The sequence below is a fragment of the Rhinatrema bivittatum genome, chromosome 11 (assembly GCF_901001135.1).
Source record: "Rhinatrema bivittatum chromosome 11, aRhiBiv1.1, whole genome shotgun sequence".
NCBI lineage: Eukaryota > Metazoa > Chordata > Amphibia > Gymnophiona > Rhinatrematidae > Rhinatrema > Rhinatrema bivittatum.
The window spans coordinates 37985380-38010247 of NC_042625.1; the positions used below are offsets into that span (position 1 = coordinate 37985380).

Genomic DNA, 24868 nt, shown 5'->3' on the forward strand with positions numbered 1-24868 from the left:
GGTCAATACCACATAGGGATATAAGGCCTGGACAGACAGGCAAAGCAGTGGAGGACAGAGGTCAAGCCCATGTAGGGACATAAGGCCTGGACAGACAGGCACAGCAATTGAGGTCAAACCCTTGTAGGGACATAAGGCCCTGATGAACAGGCACAGTATTCGAGGACATACTTCCAACAGACCGATTAGAGAAGTCTACAAAGGAGCTCTACAAGCCCCTCCAACCAAAGCCACGCGCCTCACCTCGACCAAAGACCGAGCTTTCTCGACAGCAGGCCCAGCCATTTGGAACAACATCCCCTCAGATCTCAGGCTGGAACCTTGCCTCCTAACATTTAAGAAAAAACGTAAGACTTGGCTGTTCCGCCAAGCTTTCGCGGATCCCTCGGATACACATTAGATGATTAACCCTGTTCACGAGCAATGGAACCTTGTTCCTCCTCTAAGTACTTCATAAGCACTAGTACCTCTTCTAATAACTTAATAAGCACTAGCCCGGATTCCGTGATGATATTATGTTCTTAATTTATTGCCCTCTTAGGCATTTCCTTCCAGCTGCTTAAGCTTCCAAGTTTACTGTCCTTGTTAAATGTAACTTTTGATTCTTCTGATTATAAAAAAAAGTTGTTTTTCTGTTACAGTTTTCTATCCCAGTTCGATGTAAACCGATCTGATATGGTATTTTAACCTTGAAGGTCGGTATAGAAAAATGCTAAATAAATAAATAAGAAAATGGCATCTTTTTCATTTCTGAAAGATAAATCAACAGAAGATGCTTTTAGAGCAATAGAGACTGCCATTTGTGAAGCAAAAACTGAGCTGCAGATTATTTTTTAATACCCAGAAGCTATTAACTGTACTTATGCACTTCAGCTAATGACAAAGGAACAGGAAGAGCTCTCAGAAATAAGGAAACCGCTACTTAAGTCAAAATCTACAATATCAACCTATGTTGACTTTGTGGTTTACACAGTGCCTCTGTAAACAATGGGAACAGAGAGGATGAACTAGAGTACAACTACCACCAGTTTTCAATAGAAACATTACTGTTGGCAAGGTCTTGAGAAATATTGAGCATATGAAATATGAAAGCTCCAAATATCTTAAGTTAGCTTTTTATGTTCTTACATTCCAAATGTGGACGGACAGGCACAGCGTTTGAGGTCAGGCCCTTGTAGGGATGTACGGTCTGGACAGTGGACGATCAGGCACAGCGTTAAGAGCTCAGGCTGTTGTAGGGACATACGGCCTGGACAGTGGACGGTCAGGCACAGTGTTTGAGGTCAGTGTTGCGACCGTCACTGCCCGACGTCTCCACTCCGCCCACCTTACCTCTTTTGCGACTCCCTCTTTGGTTGATGGAGGTTTGGCTGCCGCGGAGTCATCTTGCTGACCTCCTCCGGCATCCCCGGACCGGCTAGACGCTGCCTTCTGCCATGTTCTCCTGAAGCCTAAGGGCGCGCGCACGGCGCGGCCCCGACTCAAGTACCAGCTGTGGCACGAACCTCAGGGGCGTCCCCCTGAGATGACGTCATCCTTACTGGATACTTAAGTTCTTCGTTTTTGCTAGCTATTCGAGTTAGCAAGGGCTTCCTCCAGGTATCGCTGCAGATGGGATTCGCTCTCTGCATAACTTGCTACTCTGCCTCCTCGGACTTTACCAGGGGTACCCGCTCCTCGGGGGCCTCGCTCTCTCTCTTGCTTTTCAGGTCGCAGTCTGGAATCAGTACTCGCACCTCGAGGGCCCACGTTCCCGGACCTGCTACCGAATACAATTCTGCCAGGAAGTCACCGCTGCCTACAACACCAGTGAGTTACCATCTCTCTCAGAGCTTTCCCTGGAATCAGGTGCTTGCTCCTTGAGGGCCTACTTCATTCCAGCCTCTGGGCTGCTTCAAAAGACTATTATGTGAGTGTTACCATCAAGGTTCTGTTCCTGAACTCTGCATACTCTGCCTACTCACTATATTCAGTTTCTCTACAGCTCAGCCATCCTGGGATCGCTGTTCCCGTGCCTGAGGGACTACAGCCCAGCCGGGCTCTTCCAGCTCACTACTGCCACCTCTGGTAGTTCACTATACAGTTTAATAAAAGATCTAGTGTGTGTCTGTCTCCCAACTCTGAGCCTGACCGGTGGCCCCTCTCGGGATCTTCCCCCAGGGGCGTGGTCATCTGCCACTGGCCCAAGGATCCACCCACAATTATCACAAATAATAACAGATTGCTAACTCCATGGATCCGGCACAGCTCAATGCCTTACAGGCCATACCGGGCCTGGCCCTGGCCATTTCGGAGCAGCAAGACGCCTTGGAGAAACTTACTTCAGCATTCCATCAGCTACACACACAGAAGGTTCAAGGCACAGCTTCCAGCCATGAAGGTCAGTTACAGGAGGTAACTTTAAAGACTGCTGTACCACTGGCGGCTCCAATTCATTTTTCTGGAGAAATCCTGAAGACCCGGGGTTTTTTAAACCAGTGCTGCATGTATTTTGCTTTACAGCCATCTTTATTTCCTACAGCTCTCTCCAAGACTACCTACATCCTTTCACACCTGGATGGTAGGGCTTTGTCTTGGGCATCTACCTTGTGGGAACGCAAGGACCCCATCTTGCAGGACATAGAAGGATTTAGGGAACTATTTAAATCTGTTTTCGATGACCCTGCTCGAACTTCTGTCGCCAGTTCTGCTTTGGTTGAATTGAAGCAAGGCAACAGATCATTGACTGAATTTGCCATAGAATTTAAAACTCTTGCGGCGGAACTCTGCTAGGACCCCAAATGTCTCAAGACTCTCTTTTTCAGAGGCCTGGATAACCGTTTAAAAGACGAGCTAGCTGCTCGTGAAACACCTGACTTGCTGGACGAATTAGTAGCCTTGGCCACTCTGATTGCTCACCGGCTTTGGGACAATGTGAAGGAACTCCGGCCTAAGGTGCTACCTGGGTTAAAACAGGCTAGTGCTATATCTGCACCTCGGATGGTTCCAGTAATCCCTGCTGCTGATAAAGATGAACCGATGCAACTTGGTCATGGACGTTTGACTTCCAAAGACAAAAGACTTCGGAAGAGGCGCGGCCTTTGCATGTACTGTGGTCAGCCCGGCCACGATGTCTCTACATGCTCCATTCATCCGGAAAACGAACGGGCCTAAGTCTTGCAGGAGGACTGTTCTTAGGCTTCACTACGCCCTCTCCTCCGCTCTCTCTCCCAGTCTCTTTGACCTACGGACCAGTCACGGTTCAGACTCCTGCCCTGGTGGATTCAGGGGCAGGAGGCAACTTCATTCTCAGACATCTAGTGGAATACTTGAGGATTCCCCTCATCAAGTTGAAAGATCCACTACTGTTATCCTCCATTCATGGAGAGCCCTTACCGGGCAACATGACTTGCCAAACCGTACCAGTTACTCTCTGCACCGGAGCTCTCCATACGGAATGGCTCTCCTTCTTTGTACTGGAAAGGGCCATGCACCCTATCGTCCTGAGGTTACCCTGGTTGCAAGTACACCAACCCCAATTTGACTGGGCATCCTTGGATCTCTCCTGCTGGGGCCCAGAATGTCATGGGAGGTGCCTTAAGGAAATCTCGCCTATCATTTGCATGCCTACGACTCCAGTGATGCCAGGACTGCCGCCTCAATATGCATCCTTCGGGGATGTATTCTCCAAAGAAGCGGCTGATATTCTTCCTCCACATAGGCCCTATGACTGTGCCATAAGACTGAAGCCCAATGCTGAGCCACCGAAATGACGGGTGTACCCTCTCTCAGCCATTGAGAATAAAGCAATGTCAGAATACATTGAAGAAAATCTCCAGAAGGGTTTTATCAGACCATCAAAGTCGCCAGCCGGCGCAGGCTTTTTCTTTGTGGGGAAGAAGGACGGTACCCTACGTCCATGTATTGATTACTGAGGTCTAAACGAAATCACGATCAAAGACCGTTACCCCTTGCCATTAATCTCGGAGCTGTTTGACCGGCTGCAAGGGGCCAAGATATTTTCAAAGCTCAACCTGAAGGGGGTCTACAACCTCATTTGCATTCGGAGCAGCGATGAATGGAAAACGGCCTTCAACACGTGAGATGACCACTTCGAGTATCTAGTAATACCGTTCGGGTTGTGCAAAGCACCCACCATTTTCCAAAATATGATGAACGACATCTTGCGGGATCTGCTGTACAAGAATGTTGTGGTCTACCTGGACGACATATTAATCTTCTCCCAGGACTTGGACACCCACATTGCAGATGTCAAGCAAGTACTCCACCGTCTTCGTGAACACCGGCTGTACGCCAAACTGTGAATTTCACAAAGACTCGGTGCGTTTTCTAGGCTACATAGTGTCGAAAGAAGGCTTCCAAATGGACCCTCACAAACTTGAAAGTATCAAGAATTGGTCCCAACCTACCAGCCTGAAGGCTTTAAGGAGATTCCTGGGGTTCACCAACTATTATTGAAGCTTTATAAAGAACTATTCTTCTTTAACCGTACCCTTGACTGTGATGACTCGCAAGGGTGCCAATGCTTCAAAATGGTCAGCGGAGGGATCCTTTGAAGGGCATCCTTGTGAGGCGAGTTTTGGAAGATGCATCGGCCTACCAGTTTCGGAGCCAGAGTTGCCTCCTGGCATCCACCGCAGATGACACTCCTCTGGCCGCCGTGTGCACCAGATCGAAAGCAGAGTCCGCAAGGAATGACACTGCTGGTTCCATGACTTCTCCAGGGGCGTTGCTCCTGGTCTGAGATAAGCAGGCATGTGTCACTACGGTGCAGCAGGCCGCTGTTTGTAGGGACATAGCGGCTACGTCAAAGGACTGTTTAAGGATGGATTCCAGACGTCTGTCATGTGCATCTTTGAGCGCTGCTCCTCCCTCCACTGGGATAGTGGAGCGTTTCGAGACCGCGCAGACTATGGCATCGACTCTTGGGCATGTGAGAATATCTTTGGTCGCCGGGTCCAGGGGGTACATGGCTGCCATAGCTCATCCACCTTTGAAGGTGGACTCAAGCGCTCCATTCTGGGCAGCTTGTAACAGTGGGAAGTGGCGGGAGGTCTGGTGGAGGCCCTCCAGTAGTGGGTTCGGCTTGGGCCCCCCTGAAGCATCTGGGCCCGGAATAGCGAGCTCCCTCAGGCTGTGGGTGACCAGGTCAGGGAGCTCATCCTTGGTGAAAAATAGTCTCATAGTTCGGTGAGGCTGTCCCCAGGGGGGGGGAGATCCCCCTCTTCTAGGGGCTCTGCTTCCTCTTCAGAGTTGTCCGTATCCCCATAGGTGGGGCTCCCATGTGACGGCAACCTTTGTCTAGGTCTCGAGGGGCCGGGAACATAAAGGTCCTCTGGTGGAGGATGTGGCTGGTCAGCTAGGGGTTCCATTTGCATGTGAACAAAGGTGTGGAGCCCTTTGAAGAACCTCACCCATGAGATAAGACGCTGGATCCAAGGTGAGGGGCATTGGGTTCCTGGGAGTCCCCATTTGTGGGGGTGTCCCACTGGGCATTGCCAGGTCTGGGGTACCCACTGAGGAGCTATTACTTGGTCCTGAGTGGGACTGGCCCTGGGCTGGATCTCCCAGGGCCTCCTCTCACTGAGTGCACAGGGCATTGGCCTCCTCGCTTTGTACAGCTCTGATATGGCATGCTGGGCAGAGACTGAGCCTTTATCTCAGTTTCTGGTGGTGCCATGGTTGTCAGCACGTAAACCTTTATGCGCTCCAGCACATCTAGATACGTGTGGGTTGTGCGCCAAAGTCGGTTATGCGCTTAGCCCGGTAGGCGCGCGGTGCACCTATATCTTGCACAAGGGCCGCGCACGCACGTGTAGTTTATGCCCACAGGGATTATGTGCGTGCAACTTTATGCGCACATGTAATTTGTGCGCCTATGAAAACTTGTGCGCTTGGCCAGAGACTACAAGCGGAGCAGTGAATAGGGCCAAGAGAGTAACGGCAACCACATGGGCAATATGGCTACTACGTCGGTCTCCATGTGGGTAGACCCTTGGATCAAACCGGGGCCTGGTCCTGCTAAGGCGGATCAACCAGGCGGCACTGGTCCCGTTAGCAACTTGTGCAACTCCTTGAACCTCTGAGTAGACGCTGAAGATTTCTACCTTACCTTGTCTTCGGCACGTCCCAGTTTCACTCTGGGCAGTCTCTGGCTGCGGGGGGGGGGGGGGGAGGGCAAATACCTTCACCGCTGCGGCTCGAGGGGGCACCCGCTGCCTGAGCTATGCTCAGGATCGGGGGCTAGGTCCTCGCCGTGATTCGGCCGCTCACCTCCAAGGGACCATGGAAATCACCTCTGGAAATCTCAACTGGGGGAGGGACCAGAGGGTATCACCCCAGGAGAACAGGGATAGTCTTCAGAGGTAAGTTTAGTCTTCAAATTTGGGTTTCTGCTTGAATTGGTTCTAACGCTGCGAGAGCATGCAGATAGTCCCTAACTGCTATAGAGACGGAAAATACTGAAGAGCTGCACTTCCTGCAGGGGTATATGTACTAGGGACTGATGTCAGATTGAAATCTGATCCATCTCCAACTGCTACGAGTACACTATACCCATTGGTCCTGAGTCCATCTGCTACACACTAGGAAATGCCCACATCAGTGGGAACATGTTGGGGGACAGGTGGGAGGCACATAGTAGGGTGACTAGGCATTTAATCTTCTTGGAAATTTTAGCAATGACACTTTCTGCAGACCTCTCTCTGTATCCCCCCTTACAACCATTTAAAAAATCACAATGCCAGACTCCAACTGGGAACCCTGCACCTAGGCCTCCTCAGTGATTTGACCTGTGCCTTGGGTGGGGGGAATGACTCTCCCTTTAGGCAGAGTGCCTTGAGCCACTCCTGCCCCATTGTCTTGTTATGCAAGAAAATGTATTGCAGTACTACAACTTACTCACCTTCTGCACCAATAAACTTACTTCAAATCTCCCTCATGAAAGCAAAATGGTGCATTTTCAGGACTGGCTGGCACCATTTTCTTGTACAGCCATTCAAGAAAACTGCACTGCCAAGCCCTAAGCCTGGCACCATTTTGACATGGTGCCAGTCTCAGGCATGACTAGTGCCATTTGAAAGCAGATAACCCAGGGCGGGCAGTGAGTGGGCATCATGAGTTAAGTGGGAACCAGGATAGCTCCCAGCCCCCAGTAGCTGTTAGGGTTGGGGAGTGTCACTACACAGTTTTGGGGCAGCTCCAGGGAGGTCCTGGGTTGAGATTTTTCCCCAGAACAAAAATAAAACCATTGCACTATTTTGGTTTCTTTCACTGTTTTGAAAATGGCTTGAACTGAAATAGAAAAGTAAGATCTCAGGAGAAAAATCACTTTTACACTTATTTTGCATAGGGGAAAAGTCCCTACACCACTTTCTGAACACTTCTTGGTCTACCTAAATTTATACTTGCCACAAGGCCAACAGTGAATATAGAATATACAGAACCACCTGATTCAAAGCACAATGCTAGGGCCGGGTAGGAGGCACCAGATGTGCTGCAAAATTCACCATCTCCTTAATGTAATGAGCAGGTGAGGGGTTGAAGGAGCACAGGATATCATATTATGGAAGCACAGGACATTATACAGAACACTCCATATATGACTCAAGGCACTTCCAATATCCCCTTAAGTTTATTTAGTTAAACCTCAGCCTCTAGCTACTTGAACTCCCAAGTTCCCACGCCCCTGTTTTATTGTATCTTTGCTTCTTCAATGTTAATGTTGTAACCCCCTTGTTCCTTGTAAACCAATATGATCGGTATCATGAATGCTGGTATAGAAAAGAGTTAAATTAAATAAGTGATACCAATGATTTTCTTCCAGGATAGGTAGGTTGATGCAGAGTGCCATCCCACTGCCATCAATGCATTTTTTGGTGTCTCTGCTCTCCCACAGCAATTTGGCTGAGGCATGACCAAATTTTGCAGCCCCTACTGCAGCATGGTGAAGACCAGGGCCCTGATTATAGGTTAAATAAAGCTACATAAAGATTCAACATTTATCAGTAATTGAGAAAAATCTTGTGTATGACACACCCAATATTCTTTCCATGGTTTTGAAAGACTAAAAATTGTTCTGGGTAAATTTATCTTAACCATACCTCAAACATAACCTGTCTTTACATAAGGATACAGCAATTCTCACTTGAGTGGAATATGAAAATATGAAATCAATTAGCAGCTAATCAGGCACCTCATCTCTAACCTCACTCAAATTACATCAATACACATCAGAATATGGTTGCCATACTCTACCAAGGTGGTGTAGAGTTCACTACTCTATCGATTACTCTTCCAGTATTAATACCAAAGAAAATCAAAACTATTTAGTACCAAGTGAAAGAGAGACAACCACCTTCTGGGAATGCAATAACTTTATTGAAAACAGTGCAAAGAAACCTTAAATTTAAATGCCAACACTGCAGATTGTCACTCAGTTACCCCCCCTCAGACGCAGGACCAAGTGCAAGGTGGATTCTTTCTGAATATTGTAGTCAGATAATGTGCGACCATCTTCCAGCTGCTTGCCAGCAAAGATCAATCTCTGCTGATCAGGTGGAATGCCTTCTTTGTCTTGAATCTTGGCTTTCACGTTTTCAATTGTGTCACTGGGTTCCACTTCCAATGTGATCGTTTTGCCGGTCAAGGTTTTCACAAAGATCTGCATACCACCTCTCAGACGCAGAACCAAGTGCAAGGTGGATTCTTTCTGAATATTGTAGTCAGATAATGTGCGACCATCTTCCAGCTGCTTGCCAGCAAAGATCAATCTCTGCTGATCAGGTGGAATGCCTTCTTTGTCTTGAATCTTGGCTTTCACATTCTCAATTGTGTCACTGGGTTCCACTTCCAATGTGATGGTCTTGCCAGTCAAGGTTTTCACAAAGATCTGCATACCGCCTCTCAGACGCAGAACCAAGTGCAAGGTGGATTCTTTCTGAATATTGTAGTCAGATAATGTGCGACCATCTTCCAGCTGCTTGCCAGCAAAGATCAATCTCTGCTGATCAGGTGGAATGCCTTCTTTGTCTTGAATCTTGGCTTTCACATTCTCAATTGTGTCACTGGGTTCCACTTCCAATGTGATGGTCTTGCCAGTCAAGGTTTTCACAAAGATCTGCATACCGCCTCTCAGACGCAGGACCAAGTGCAAGGTGGATTCTTTCTGAATATTGTAGTCGGATAATGTGCGACCATCTTCCAGCTGCTTGCCAGCAAAGATCAATCTCTGCTGATCAGGTGGAATGCCTTCTTTGTCTTGAATCTTGGCTTTCACATTCTCTATTGTGTCACTGGGTTCCACTTCCAATGTGATGGTCTTGCCGGTCAAGGTTTTCACAAAGATCTGCATACCGCCTCTCAGACGCAGGACCAAGTGCAAGGTGGATTCTTTCTGAATATTGTAGTCAGATAATGTGCGACCATCTTCCAGCTGCTTGCCAGCAAAGATCAATCTCTGCTGATCAGGTGGAATGCCTTCTTTGTCTTGAATCTTGGCTTTCACATTCTCAATTGTGTCACTGGGTTCCACTTCCAATGTGATGGTCTTGCCAGTCAAGGTTTTCACAAAGATCTGCATACCGCCTCTCAGACGCAGGACCAAGTGCAAGGTGGATTCTTTCTGAATATTGTAGTCAGATAATGTGCGACCATCTTCCAGCTGCTTGCCAGCAAAGATCAATCTCTGCTGATCAGGTGGAATGCCTTCTTTGTCTTGAATCTTGGCTTTCACATTCTCAATTGTGTCACTGGGTTCCACTTCCAATGTGATGGTCTTGCCAGTCAAGGTTTTCACAAAGATCTGCATGCCACCTCTCAGACGCAGGACCAAGTGCAAGGTGGATTCTTTCTGAATATTGTAGTCAGATAATGTGCGACCATCTTCCAGCTGCTTGCCAGCAAAGATCAATCTCTGCTGATCAGGTGGAATGCCTTCTTTGTCTTGAATCTTGGCTTTCACATTCTCAATTGTGTCACTGGGTTCCACTTCCAATGTGATGGTCTTGCCAGTCAAGGTTTTCACAAAGATCTGCATACCGCCTCTCAGACGCAGGACCAAGTGCAAGGTGGATTCTTTCTGAATATTGTAGTCAGATAATGTGCGACCATCTTCCAGCTGCTTGCCAGCAAAGATCAATCTCTGCTGATCAGGTGGAATGCCTTCTTTGTCTTGAATCTTGGCTTTCACATTCTCAATTGTGTCACTGGGTTCAACTTCTAATGTGATGGTCTTGCCAGTCAATGTTTTCACAAAAATCTGCATTGTCTGAAAAAGAGGTACAGAATTAAAAAAGCAAACATACATAGTTTAGATTAATTTAGCAGCAAGAAGCCTACACCTACCATGGTCTTCACAGAGTTTTGTAGCAGTTTAAACCAACGTGGAATCTACAGATTTCAGATATTATCCCCTCTGGCATACTGGTATTTCGCTCAGATACCAGTCATAAATCTATGTACTAATTAACACACCCAACCCACATACCAACATCACCCCATAACGCCATGGGAAGAAAAAAATAAAAAGGGCTTCAACCCCTCTCCAGAGTACAGACGCGTGCGCAACAATCCTTCATCAAACCCATCCCACGGAGGTAGCTCCGCCCTTAGCTAAACGTCAGTGGGTGCGCATACGCCACGCTGAGCAAACAGTCAGCGGCCGCGCCCGGGAGCGCGCGCAGCTCTCAGGTCCCGCCTCCACCCATGAAAACGCAGACCTCGCGGCCACGTTCGCAGCCAGAGCGTCGCCTTCTTCCTCCTCCTCTCAAGGTCACTCCGCCCGCTGAATTCTGCATTCCCTCAAGGCTCTCCGAAATTAAACAAAGAATGCCACACTTCCACCTCTAAACGTATTAGAAATACACTTTTTGTAAGTGGCTAAGATTCCTCCCCCACCACCTAAATTACGTTGACCAAAAAAAAATTACTTTTTTATACCACCCGGCACGACAAAATTACAACAGGGAACATTTCACGCACGTGTTTCTCATACATTCAAACACTTCCCCTTCCTAAACGTTAAATAATAAGGCAGATGGGAAACTTACGGAAAATCGTCTGTATTCAGCAATTACTCTTCTTTCGCTCGCTATCAGAGTCTCAACGAACTGCGCCAGAAGTGCTTGGTCGCCTCCTTTTATAGACTTCCCGGATCCATGCGCGGGCACGCCCTGCAGGGACTACTTTATTTTTTGTCAGGCTAAAATATGAAGGTAAGGGAGGGGAGGAGGGGAAATTAAGTGGGGGGGGAAAGCAATTTAAACGCAAGTCCCTCTTTCAACAGGTGCATCTCCACGTGTAAACAATGCCCAGTTGTTAGGTTTCTTTCAGCCCCGGCCGGCCATGACGTAAGCAGCCGGCGCTGGCGGATGTGTCTAAGGACAGTTGCCGCCCTCCCCCAATTCGTGGTGCAGCTCGTTCCCGCCGGCGCCACTGCTTTATTGTTATTTTATTTAGTTTTGTTTGCATATTTTCAGTTATAATGGTGTTTTTTTTTAAGTGTAGGGGGGGGGCATGTGTTAAATGACAAACACCTTTAGGATCAAAAGGGAACCGAAAAAAAAATTAAAACTCGGCCTGGAACAGACGCTTTCAGGTCGGTTTGCTGATGGACCAAACGAACGAAAGGAAATAAAATAACTACCGTAGTATGATGGTATAATCCTATCTGTATTTATGTACGCGCACAATGCATGGTATTTCCTTTTTCAGGCCCACCTTGTTCCGCATTGTGATTTCTTCCGGGTGGTTGTGATCGCGCATATGAAATCCTGTTGAAATATGGGATAAATATTATTTATCAATTATCAAAACGATTTCTGAAAATAAATCCCACAAGCGAATCAGAGAGTGGAGGCAACCGGTGTTCGACGAGTTTTGCTTAATTTTGCTGGGGGAGGGGTGTCATTTTGCGTTTCTAAATCTGGGATAAGTCGTCGTCTTGGGGAGAGAGCGGGGCCGCATTTCAGATTTTGGTGCCCCTTCCAAGGTGGGCGTGTACATTGCCCCAGGGCATGCCGAAGCGTGTGTCTCCTTGGCCTGCATATTTTGGCACCTTCGGAATCTGGCACCATAGAGGTTGCCTCGGCTTAAATTGGGGCCTGGGAGAGGAGTTTTATAATGTGAGAAAAGCAAAAAAAAAAAAATCAACTCAACTAACAATAACAATTATTATTCCTAATCATTTCTGTAACACCAGTAGACTTAGGGAATGCTGCACAGTTACACAGAGAGAGTCCCTGCTCCTTAGAGCTTACAGTCTAGCTGCACCAACAGGACGAATAAGAGACTTCTGTAGAACATTTGGGTCAAAGCAAAGATTCTACGGAGTTTCATTTATTACAAAAAACCGACAAGGATATGCTCAGAAGTTAAGATTTAAAATCGTTCTTCAAAAACCTTTCTAAGGTTGGATTTGAATAACACAGAGAGGGAGTATGACCCACCAGCTCACAAAATCTATTCCAGGCATATGGCGTGACAAGCTAGAAAGGGCAGCTGGGAGTTCGTGACCCAGCAGAAGGGCACAGATAAGCCTGACTTGTTTAATCAGCAGGGTACAGGAGGAGGGTTCAGTGTGGAGTTCCAGAATGAAAGCCCTTGTAGGTGAGCAAGAAAAGCATGAAATGTATTTATTAAAATCATATGCCACACCATCAAAGAAATATCTCTTTCAAACGCAGCAGGTGGAGATGAAGTTCCCTCAATCTCTTTAACTAGAATATGTGTACCTACAATTTTACTTTTTTTTTTTTTAATTTAGATTTATATTCTGCTTTTCACACTGTTTTCAGCACTTCAAAGTGGATTACATTCAGGTACTGTAGGTATTTCCCTATCCCCAGAGGGCTTACAATCTACGTTTGTACCGTGTACTTATAATTCTTTAAACTTTTCCAGAAAATATCTTCTGCAAAATTCCCAGCTTCTCCCCCAGTCCTGAGATCTTCCCCAACCTCCCTTCTACCACGCACTCCAAAGGCCCCCTTCTCATATCCTTTCCTTCATGGTACACATTTTGAGAGAATTTCACTGTTTTCCAGATGAACAGCGAATGCTGTTTTAAATCTTCTCCCTGGTTTTTAAATACCTTTATTTTGTGACACCTAAGTATTTAGTGGATTTTGCTCTGCTATTTCCTTCCACCATGACTGCCATGTTCCCCTCAACAAGCAGTATTCAAAGTGCCATGTTAGTAGGGACAAGGCGAAGTAGTTGCCAGTGTTTTGCATCCATCGTGTAATCTTTTACCTCATGAAATTCACCTGGAAATAAACTACTTAAAATTTTGCAAAATAGAAAATGCCTTGCCTTTGGAGGGTGTGTTTGATTAAAGTCAACTAATTGGAGTTGTAGTTTTCTGTTTGAAAATTGAAGAAGAGTTGATATTCAAGAGTGGTTGGGGGAAAATGTATTTTAATTGACTTGTAATATTGTATATTAGTTAGATTTTTCTGTAACTTGACTGTAGTCCACTTTGTGGATCTGCTTTGCACTAAAGGAAAAATATTACATCTCAATAAATAAAATAAATACTATTACCTCCAGATGGCCCTCTCCAAGGCCCTCTCAGTCCCCAGTGACCATTTTCTGGGTTCTCTTCCTCCACCCCATGGCCCTTTCCCAGGTCCTCTCCCTCTACCCCACCAATGGCCTCTTTAGTCCTCTTCCTCCTATCACCTCATTCTCCAATGGCTCCTCTCCCTTCCTCCTTTCTACCATCCCCTTCCTGGATCCTCTCTATCCCTCCTAATGACCCCTCCCCCTCCAATGGCCCTTTCCCAGATCTTCTCTCTTCTCCATGACCTCGTTCTGAGCCTTCCTCTATCCTTCACTTAGGCTTCTAGGTGTAGCAATGGTGATGAAGATCTGGCACAGCTATAGCAGAGGAAATCAGCATAGGCCCTACAGCAGCTCTTCCTCTCACATGGGCTGTGTTAACAGGAAGTTAATGCTGGAGAACGGAGCAAGATCACTCCCGTGTGTGCATGCCAGCCAAGGCTTATTTCCTTTGCACTCAAAGGTTTCCATCGCTCACAGACTCAGGAACGAGGTGCATGGCTTGCATCACGAAGCGCCCTACTCAGCCCGCCCATGGGGCTGGTCACGGACCACGACATGGCTTGCCGCGAGGCACCAGGACATCTTGAAGAACAGGCACGAGGTGCTAGCTTTCAGGAGATTCAGGTACATGGTAGAAGCAGGTTGCTGCACTCCTGGCAGCATATAGCAGGGGTTTGCTGCACACCGGCAGCCTGAAGCAGGGTTTGCTGCACACCAGCAGCCAGAGGCAAGGTAAAGGCATCAACTGGACTGGAACACGGGATCCGGATTGGAAGACAGGCCAAGGGCAGGAACGTGGACAGGCAAACACCAGGGCTGGTACATCAAGTAGACATCAAGACTGGAACAGCAGGAAGACATCAGACGGGACGAGGAGCTCCAACAGAGAACGAGTAACACTGGACCTTGCAGAAGGCTGGAACACGGACAACTCCTGGAGCAAGGATGGTAAAGTCCCAGGAGTGACCAACTCCTTGCGAAGGCAACGTTAGACTGAAAGCTGAGCCCTTTAGTAGGGCTCATGATGACAACGCCCTGGGAGGGGCCAGCAGGGGGCCACACCTGGCTGGCCCTTGAAGAGGAGTAGAGGGGCGCGCGCCCGCGCCCTAAGAAGCTGGAGAGACAAGCTGGAAGCTGACGGCGTCCTCCCGACCATGTGGAGAATCCAAGGGAGTCAGGCAGGCAGGCCGCGGAGCAGACCTGGTCTGAAGGTGGAAAGGTGGCAGGCTGCTAGCGGCTCCCAGCCCGCCCATGGGGCTGGTCACGGACCACGACATGGCTTGCCGCGAGGCACCAGGACATCTTGAAGAACAGGAACGAGGTGCTAGCTTTCAGGAGATTCAGGAACAGTGTAGAAGCAGGTTGCTGCACTCCTGGCAGCATATAGCAGGGGTTTGCTGCACACCGGCAGCCTGAAGCAGGGTTTGCTGCACACCGACAGCCTGAAGCAGGGTTTGCTGCACACCGGCAGCCAGAGGCAAGGTAAAGGCATCAACTGGACTGGAACACAGGATCCGGATTGGAAGACAGGCCAAGGGCAGGAACGTGGACAGGCAAACATCAGGGCTGGTACATCAAGTAGACATCAAGACTGGAACAGCAGGAAGACATCAGACGGGACGAGGAGCTTGAACAGAGAACGAGTAACACTGGACCTTGCAGAAGGCTGGAACACGGACAACTCCTGGAGCAAGGATGGTAAAGTCCCAGGAGTGACCAACTCCTTGCGAAGGCAATGTTAGAGTGAAAGCTGAGCCCTTTAGTAGGGCTGATGATGACAACGCCCTGGGAGGGGCCAGCAGGGGGCCACACCTGGCTGGCCCTTGAAGAGGAGTAGAGGGGCGCGCGCCCGCGCCCTAAGAAGCTGGAGAGACAAGCTGGAAGCTGACGGCGTCCTCCCGACCACGTGGAGAATCCAAGGGAGTCAGGCAGACCGCGGAGCAGACCTGGTCTGAAGGTGGAAAGGTGGCAGGCTGCTAGCGGCTCCCAGCTGCGAAGGCTGAAGCAGGAAGACAGAAAAGGTAAGCTGGCTGCAGGGAGCTGAGGAGGCTGCAGGCACCGGCAGGGATGGCCTCCCTGCCGACCAAGGATCCGGTCTGAAGCAGGCACTGGCAGGGACGGCCTCCCTGCCGGCTGAAGACCCCGGGAAGCCTGCAACGAGTCGGGGGACACCGGAGCGGTGGCAGCTGGCCCAGCCGCATGGAGGAGCTCCCGGTGGCCCGACCCTGCAGTGCAGGGCTGGAGGCAGCCGGGAAGGGACCCCGCGGCGGCGGCAGGCTTGCCGCGAAGAAAACAGCGTCAGCGGCCCGACTGGCCGTGTGGGGTAAGAGCCTGCCCGCGCTCCTCATGGGCAGGATCGCAACAGCCGCAACAAAAGATGCAACCTCAAAAACAACAGAACTTTTGAGTCAGAATCAAATCAGCCACAATAGCTGTTATAGATTCGGGGAAGGATTCATTTCTTTTTCCAAGCCTGGTCCAACATCACAACTGATAGATGAGTTCTTAACATTGTCTCAGGGATACAAACTGGAATTTTCTCAGTTCCCTTCAACGCCTTACCTAGTAGCGCCAACGAAGGAATTATCACAGATTCACCTCTACATCAAGAAGTGAAGACTCTGCTTCAGCAAGGGGCAATCTGGGCCCTCCTGCTGCCTCTCATCAACAGGGGATACTACTCTCAATACTTCCTCATCCCCAAAAAATCTGGAGGTCTCTGACCACTAGTAGACATCTGTTCTTTCAACAAATCAATCAAGAGACAAGTTCAAAATGACATCTCTAAAATCAATCCTACCTTTTATCCAACCCAACAATTGGATGTGCTCTTTGGACCTAAAGGACACATACATTCACAGTTCATATTGGCATTACCTCTGTTTCTGGGTTGGAAATCAACATTACCAATAGAAGGTGCTCCCGTTTGGACTCTCCTCTGCCCCAAGAGTCTTCACGAAATGTCTAGCAATAGTTGTGGCCCATTTACGAAGACAGAGAATCAAGATTTTCCCATATCTCGACGATTGCCTCAAAGTGTCTCCAGATCCGGTCTCTTCATCAAGACTTATTCCAAACAATCCAAAACCTGGAAAGTCTGGGGTAATCATAAATTATGAAAAATCTTACTTCGACTTTTGTTAAGAAAATGTGCTTTTTAGCATAGTCCCAATGCAGGACTTGGCATGGATTAACTGGGGAAAGAGAGTTTCCAGATATGCTGACGTGGCCACCTGGGATTGGGGTTTATGGGACTTCCTTTTTATAATTTGGACACTGGCTAAAATGTTTCCTTCTTTATAACACCAAAATATGTGACATCCTTTGTGAACACAATGAGCAAACTGTACTCCACTATTTCATCGCTTCTTACTTGGATCTGCTCCTCATAGCTCACCCACTGACACATCTGTCTCCTCTACAGTCTATTCGAAATTTGAATGCAGGATTTAGCATCCTCTAACTCTGTTAATTATTTTACCCCCTCTTTTTAAGCTACTGCATTGACTCCATAGCATTCAGACTCTGGAAGTTGCTTATTATATTTCCTTACTAAATGTCTTCTTCTTACATATGATTATTAAAGTAAAAGACCAAAGCAAATTTCAAAGAGCTAAAAATCACATTAAAAAAAAAAAACCAAACCAAAACTGGAGATGCCGGGGATTGAACCCGGGGCCTCATACATGCAAAGCATGCGCTCTACCACTGAGCTACATCCCCTTGCGGTGTAAATATTCGTCATTTGCCTATAAATGGCTGCAGTAATCATGACGTCTGCTGAAATCCTATATTCTGGTGAATACGCTTCTCTATGGTCGTTTCGACCCATCCACAAAATCATAAATTAGCTTAAACACACACAAAAAAAATAAACAAAAAAATATTCCACAAATGCAACGCGTTGCCTTTTTAAATAAAAAAGATGCCCTAGTGCCTAGTTAGTAGCTGTATTGGATCATTCGCCTGCCCTGAAGCGCATGAAATGATGTATCTTTCCTCTCTTTTTGTCTTTGGCTACAATGTATGCGATGTCGCTACTAACGTCAGGCACGAAGACGAAATAAATCCTAACGGGATGACGGAGGAAAGGTTCTGTCATTAACCGCTTCTCTTTCTTCAGGGTTTTGTTTTTTGGTTAACTCATACTTTCATATTTTTCGGGCACAGAAATAATTTACTTCTCGCATTTGCTTGTATATTGTTCTACCCACTTTTATGAGGCTGACACGAGTCTTCAGTTATTTAAAATAAGATAAACAATATACTGGTCTGACTATACCGAATTATTCTCCCTTGCAATGTTTGTGTACTAAAACCCAGTAAAATGTGCATATCTAATTAGAGAGTACGCTTGTCTTTTATTATAGAATTGATTACATTTGTAAAGTAGCAATTGATTATGCTCATTTATGTATATTGTTTTTATCTACACATTTCTAAATTAGAAAAAATAAATTTGCCTCCCCGTCGGGGAATCGAACCCCGGTCTCCCGCGTGACAGGCGGGGATACTCACCACTATACTAACGAGGATTAGCTATGAGAAGGTTTGGAAAATCGTCCCCAAGTAGGTTGCACAAAGCCAGGGTCTCATGCAAAATATTTTTTGATGTAGTATTAGTGCTACAATTTTAATGTTGAGACTGCTAAATCAAGATTTGCAGATGTTTGGGTAGTGCAATAATTCAGTACTTTTGAATACAGTATAGTCTTATTTTCTTCCCACACACATCACCTCTTCCGGGCTGTGGGGACACAAAGAAGAAAAGGCCATGCCTCTAATGTTGCCAGCTTCCACTAACACTGCTGACTGTGGGAACGGCAGCCATGTTAGTAGAAGAATGTCTGCATCTTGTTGGGGTGGAGGAGAGGGAGAAAAAGCAACTTGGGCAGCGGAAGACTGCTTTCTGCATTGAAGGAGGGGTGGGAAATAGAGGGAAAGAGGAATTTAGATTTAAATACAACCAACAAGAGTCATGACTTTTTTTTACAGTCTGGGGTACTAAGAACATAAGAAATTGCCATGCTGGGTCAGACCAAGGGTCCATCAAGCCCAGCATCCTGTTTCCAACAGAGGCAGCAGATACTACCATGGGAGGCTTGCTGGGTAGACTGGATGGACCATTGGTCCTTTTCTGCCATTATTTCTGTTTCTATGGGAAGCTGTGACACACCTGCCAATGCTTGGTGACACACGGGTTGAGAATCACTGCTCTAGGCAACTAACTAGATTGCCTAATGGAAGCACAGGACCTGGTGATAGACATGTGTGGCTGGTATTAGAGGACTGGATTGTGTTGATGGAGGTGGCAGATAGGAGGTGAATACACTTAGGGGCCGATGCAATATTAAACGCGAAAAGCGGGTGCTGACTTTCTTAATGCGTGCATGGCGCCCGCAAGGGGGGGTGCCATGTTATAAACAAATTAGGGGGTCGTGCTAGCAAGGAGGCGCTAGGGTCGCTTGCATGACCTTAGCGCCTCCATGCTAATGCGACCCCGTGGTTACCGGCGGTCTGCCGGTTATGAACACTGACGCTGATAAACTCGGCATCGGTTTGCATAACTGCAGTCTGCATGTGATGAGCGCTATCTCATTCACTCTGTGTGGAACGCGCGTTAAATAGATGCTAATCTCCCTATTGCATTAGGGGGTGGGTTAGCACCTATTTAACCCGCGTCCGACTGTGGGTTATACAGTGCGCTCATCGGTCCCTTGGTGTGTGATGGATGGCTATGTATGTTTGAGGATGTTTGCTGCAATTATGCTATCAGGCCGATACAGTACCGGCATTTCGACGCGCGTTTTTGACGCGCTAGCCTTACCCCTTATTCAGTAAGGGGTAATAGTGCGTCGAAAACGCGCGTCCAACCCCCCGAGACTAATAGCGCCCGCAACATGCAAATGCATGTTGATGGCCTTATTAGTCATTCCCGCACGATACAGTAAGTAAAATGTGCAGCCAAGCCGCACATTTTACTTTAAGAAATTAGCGCCTACCCAAAGGGTTTGGGAACCAACGCCGGCAAAATTGAGCGTTGGCTGTCAAACTCGCTGACAGCCACCGCTCCTGTCCAAAAAGAGGCGCTAGGGACGCGCTAGTGTCCCTAGCGCCTCTTTTTACCGCGGGCCCTAATTTAAATAAATTAAGTTACTAAATCACGCGCACAGGAGAGTGGCCTGTGCGTGCGCAGGGAGAGGGGGCGCTCGCCTGCTCTCCCGTGATTTTTACTGTATCGGTCCGAATGTTAGGTTCCATCTTAGGAGTTATCACCCAGGAAAGAGATCTAGGCATCATTGTAGATAATACATTGACATCATTGGCTCAGTGTGCTGAGGTGGAAAAAAAAAGCAAACAGAATGTTAGGAATTATTAGGAAGGGAAAGACAAATAAAACAGTGGATGTCATAATGCCTCTGTTTCGCTTCTTGTTGAGACTGCACCTTGAAGGCTGTGTGCATTTCTGGTCAAAGCATCTAAAAAAAGATAAAGTTACACTGAAGGAAGTGCAGAGAAGGGCGACCAAAATAAGGAGCATGGAGCGGCTGCCCTATAAGGAAAGGCTAAAGAAGATAGGGCTGTTCAGCTTGGAGAAGAGACAGCTGAGAGGGGATATGATAGAGGTGTACAAAATCATGAAGAACTTGAACAGGTTAATGTAAATCAGTTATTTATTCTCTCAGATAATAAAAGGACTAGGGGCACTCCATGAAGTTAGCAAGTAGTTCATTTAAAACAAACTGGAGAAAATTATTTTTTCACTCAAAGCATAGTTAAGCTCTGGAATTCATTTCCAGAGGATGTGGTTAGGGCAGTTAATGTAACTGGGTCTAAAAAAGTTTGGATACATTACTAGAGCAGAAGTCCATAAACTGATATTAATTAGTAAGGAATAGTAACTTGGGATCTATTTAATGTTTAACTTGCCAGGTACTTGTAACTTGGACTGGCCACTATTGGAAATGGGAAGCTGGGCTTGATGGATCCTTGATCTGATCCAGTAGTCAGATCTTGTGTTTTTATGAGTTGAAGTATGCTGTTGGTACCTAAGTGTTGTATTAAGTCATGCTACAGGAGTAAGATTCTGAAAAGTGTTAAATAAGGTTTATTTTTTTCATAAGTGAGAAGGAAAGGCATGCAGAAGCTTTTAAATCAATTTAAAGTGGCAGGCTACTAGTAAAAACTAATTTGAAAGCTGCTTTGACTTGAAAAGAAAAAGGTTTGCCGAAACCCGGGATCGAACCAGGGACCTTTAGATCTTCAGTCTAACGCTCTCCCAACTGAGCTATTTCGGCGGTTGAGACCACCCTCTTTGTAATCACATAAAAGTATCATGTAACGGGTGACATCAAACGGTATTGATTATAAATTGTCAGTAAAAGGAAGTTTTCTATCGCAGAAAATGGTTTCCATTTCTTTTTTAATGAGTAATTAAACTGTCACCTTACCACCAAATGGATTTGCCAATAGTCAAATAATGTGCGCGGAGGGCAAAAAATAAACTTCGTTAGCAATGGCAATTATTTAAGGCGTAAGTAGGCTGGCAATAATAGCATTAGTGTTAAAGCACTAAAAGTTTGTTAGAAGAAAGGGACGATATATTGTGCTATTTTTTTTCTTGACCATTCGTCACTCTCTAGTTTTTCAAGTTCCTTTCGAATTCGGCTTTAAGCAATAGCATCACGAGAAGTAGACAATATAACGAGATAAAGCCCATAGCTGATGGGTTATCCCGCCACATTATATAATAGGGGTACTTACCAGACAAAAACCAAGAAACTAAAGTTGTCAGAAAATGCAAAATGCAAAGAAGTGAAATGAAGAACATTAGTGTGCAACAAACCACCGATTAGTCAGCTGCAACATTCATAAAACCCATGCTATTACTGAGCATGTAATGCACGATTCTTTCAATAAAATAATACGATACCTAAAATCGTTAATACTTCAAAGCCATAGCCGTTCGGAAGGAGGCAATCTGAAAATTATGAAACTGGGCAAATATGCCAAAAAGCAAAACAACCGGGTTTTCCGAAAAATATTTATAAGAAAGATTTTTTTCCTCCCCGTCGGGGAATCGAATTGATTACACTTTAAAGTAGCAATTGATTATGCTCATTTAGATATATTATTTGTTTACACATTTCAAATCTAGTAAAAAAAAAAAATAAAATTCTACCTCCCCGTCGGGGAATCGAACCCCGGTCTCCCGCGTGACAGGCGGGGATACTCACCACTATACTAACGAGGATTGGCTTGATAACGCTTTTGAATAACCTGCTCAAGTAGCTACTAAAACATGGTCATTTCCGGAGATCGACTGGGTGTAGTCTATAGCCTTATTTTAGAGACAATTAGAGTGATAGGTTTGGCTATTGCTGTATTTCAGTGCCGTCCTGCCATGTTTTAGTTTCTTAGCTCGCTAATCTTGTTGGGAACCATGAGCCCTTGCTGTTAATGAGAGAATCCCTTTTCCTGGCACCAATAGCACTTTGTAAATTATAGGTCCACTGCCTGTAGAGAACCCAAATTTACCTTAAGGTTCCAGGCTAATATTTTGGCCTGGATCATCATCTATTCTAAGACATTTCCTCAGCAACTCTCATCTTCTGGTCCCTGAAACCCAAGGGCTCAACTCATGGGGAATGGAGTAGGTAGAGGTAAAACCCCACTCAAGTCTTTTTCCTGTGTAGTTGCACCAGCCAGTGGCATAGCGGGGGGCGGGGGGAGTGCTGATGGCTGCCATAGGGAAGCCTATGTGGCCTGCCAATGAACCTCATCCCAACAGCAGCTGAGCAGGGAAGCATGCTGTTCCTATGCTGTGAGCCAGCCACTGTTCCCTCAAAGCTTGACTATTGTAATGCTCTGTTGCTAGGTCTCCCAGCCTCTTCTACCAAACCTCTTCAAATGCTGCAAAATGCTGCAGCCAGGATCCTCACAAACTCTCGCCGCATGGACCACATCACCCCGATTCTAAAAATACTCCACTGGCTACCCATTCGCTACAGAATTCTCTTCAAGACACTTACTATTATCCACAAAACCTTATTTCAGGAATCCTCACTCCAACTTACCATACCCCTCAAACCACACGCCTCTACAAGACCCACCAGATCTGCATACAGAGATTCCCTCCAGGTTCCCCCAAAAAAGTCCGTTCTCCACAACACCATTGAAAAACGTGCACTATCAACTGCCGGTCCGCATCACTGGAACTCTCTCCCGCCAGATCTCCGCCAGGAACACTGCCATATCACTTTCAGAAAAAAATTAAAAACTTGGCTGTTCGCCCAAGCATACCCCTGAAGAAACCGCAGGATCACCCCCACAGTTACATACCCCGCGGTTGCATCCTCCTTCAGCAACTCAAAAAAGGAACTGTTTCTCGGACAACCGCACTTTAATATAACTTGCCTAATATTACACACGATGTAATTTTGGTATATAATGCTTACCATGTAAGCACTTACGTTTCTGCTTATTTGCTTTGTTCTCCTGTTAGAAATTGTTTAACCTATCCTTTCCTCTAACTACCAAGTTCCACATTCCCTGTTATAATGTAATTTCCTGCTTCTATTGTTAACTGGTTTTTTCCCCCTAGTTCATTGTAAACCGGTACGATAAGACCTGGTCTTGAGCATCGGTATATTAAAAGAATTTAAATAAATAAATAAATAAATAAAGCTGTGCATGTGTGTGGCTGCCGCCAGTGAGGGCCTGCCCCATAGGTTGAGCCAATCTCACCTCAGCAACAAGGGTCCATACATTTCACTGCATAGGTTTCTTAGCATTAGGCAGAAATTGTTTTGTATATTGTGAACTACAGTAACCTCTGCTCGGCTGAAGCCAGTCTTGAACACTAACCAGAAGTTCCTTGTTGTGAGCAGTAAAACTTTTAGAGAAGACTGTACATAGGCATAAAGTTATTATTCCTAGGGTATAGAATCTGCTAGCAATATAGACAATGATCAGAACTTGCACAGGTCAGAATCTGAGTTTTACCTTATATGGAAAGGCATCATGTTGTAAGACCATTCCCCGCCCCCCCAAAAAAATATGTATTTATTTAAAAACCATTTATTTTCCACTCATATCAATCCTGTTGTGCTGGGTTGGTTACAGCAATAAACTATACATTTGCACAATCATAAAAAAATATAAAATACAAAAGTTATATATCATTAAAATTTAGATATAAAAAATAAGAAGAACTAGGAAGAAAACTATGGCCAAAGGCTTCTAGAAACAAATGTTCTTTCAATTCCACTTAATAGCTATATACTAAGTAATGAGCTACTGTTTAATAATGTATAACAGAAATTATATATCTGTTGTATTTCCTGATTTCTTCTGCAAGTAAAATAAAAACTATCACTGTAATCACTAAGTGTGATTATTGTCTGATAAAACCTAGGTATGGGGAATGGCTGAGCTTCCTCTGGGTTTTTATTTGGGGGGTAACCAGTGTTAAAGCACAAAACATTTGTTAGAAAAAGGAAATGACCGATTGGGTTAACTTTTATTTTAAATTTTTGACCCTTATGTACTTCACTCCAACTTTTCAAGCTCCATTGGGATTCAGTTTTTAATAACAGCAGCAGCAGAAGTAGATAATATAACCAGATTACTGTCACAGCTAATGAGTTAGACCTCCCTATAGTACAATTGAGGTAATGACCAGACAAAAACCAACAGCCAGAGACTAGAGTTGTAAGAAAATGAAACATACAAATTCAAACAATGTAGAATATTAATGTGCAGCAAACTTATCGTTGCAAAATGCATAAAACCCATGTTATTATTCAGCATGCTGTGCACAGTGCTTTCAGTAAAAAAGGATGCCTAAATGATTCATAAATAAAATAGTTGATCTGTAGCAGTTCGGAAGGAGACAATATGAAAAAGATGAAATTTTGGGCAAACATATTAAAAAAGCAAAACTGGCCTTTTCCAAAATTAGGTCTCCCCGTCGGGGAATCGAACCCCGGTCTCCCGCGTGACAGGCGGGGATACTCACCACTATACTAACGAGGATTAACTTAGAAAAACACTGAAATTTGTCGCTCACATACACATAAGGCATTCATAAAGTCTATATATGAGTATTAAAAAAATACAAAGTTGGTCTTGTAACTATTTTTTTTCAACTTTTATAATCTCTTAGTGGATCTCTAACTATACATTTACCTATACTACAGGCAGATTCCTTTAGACAATCATTTCTCCAACAGAGGGAATCAATGCTCTTGTTGTTTCCCTTACCCAAAGCAGATCCTGCATTAATCTTTATCAACAGAAAATG

General features: G+C 45.9%; 1 protein-coding gene and 5 non-coding genes across 7 annotated transcripts; all 6 read right to left on the reverse strand.

Annotated features, from left to right (window-relative positions):
• Positions 1-8357: 8357 nt before the first annotated feature.
• Positions 8358-11198, reverse strand: UBC (ubiquitin C). Of its 2 annotated transcripts, none has more exons than XM_029571231.1 (2): positions 11049-11198; positions 8358-10267 (listed from the first exon to the last, which is right to left on the reverse strand). In XM_029571231.1, exon 2 carries the CDS (start codon positions 10262-10264, stop codon positions 8435-8437), a length of 1830 nt encoding a protein of 609 aa, XP_029427091.1. In that variant the 5' UTR covers positions 10265-10267; positions 11049-11198; the 3' UTR covers positions 8358-8434. The 2 variants fall into 2 exon arrangements, with proteins under 2 accessions (XP_029427091.1, XP_029427090.1); XM_029571230.1 differs by lacking the exon at positions 11049-11198 and adding an exon at positions 10345-10362.
• Positions 11199-17214: 6016 nt separating this feature from the next.
• On the reverse strand, positions 17215-17286 carry TRNAA-UGC. The gene has a single exon. It is a non-coding gene; the product is annotated as a tRNA-Ala (tRNA).
• Positions 17287-18026: 740 nt separating this feature from the next.
• On the reverse strand, positions 18027-18098 carry TRNAD-GUC. Its single transcript has one exon. It is a non-coding gene; the product is annotated as a tRNA-Asp (tRNA).
• A 2690-nt stretch (positions 18099-20788) lies between these two features.
• Positions 20789-20861, reverse strand: TRNAF-GAA. The gene has a single exon. It is a non-coding gene; the product is annotated as a tRNA-Phe (tRNA).
• An 884-nt stretch (positions 20862-21745) lies between these two features.
• On the reverse strand, positions 21746-21817 carry TRNAD-GUC. Its single transcript has one exon. It is a non-coding gene; the product is annotated as a tRNA-Asp (tRNA).
• Positions 21818-24528: 2711 nt separating this feature from the next.
• TRNAD-GUC lies at positions 24529-24600 on the reverse strand. Its single transcript has one exon. It is a non-coding gene; the product is annotated as a tRNA-Asp (tRNA).
• Positions 24601-24868: the final 268 nt, after the last annotated feature.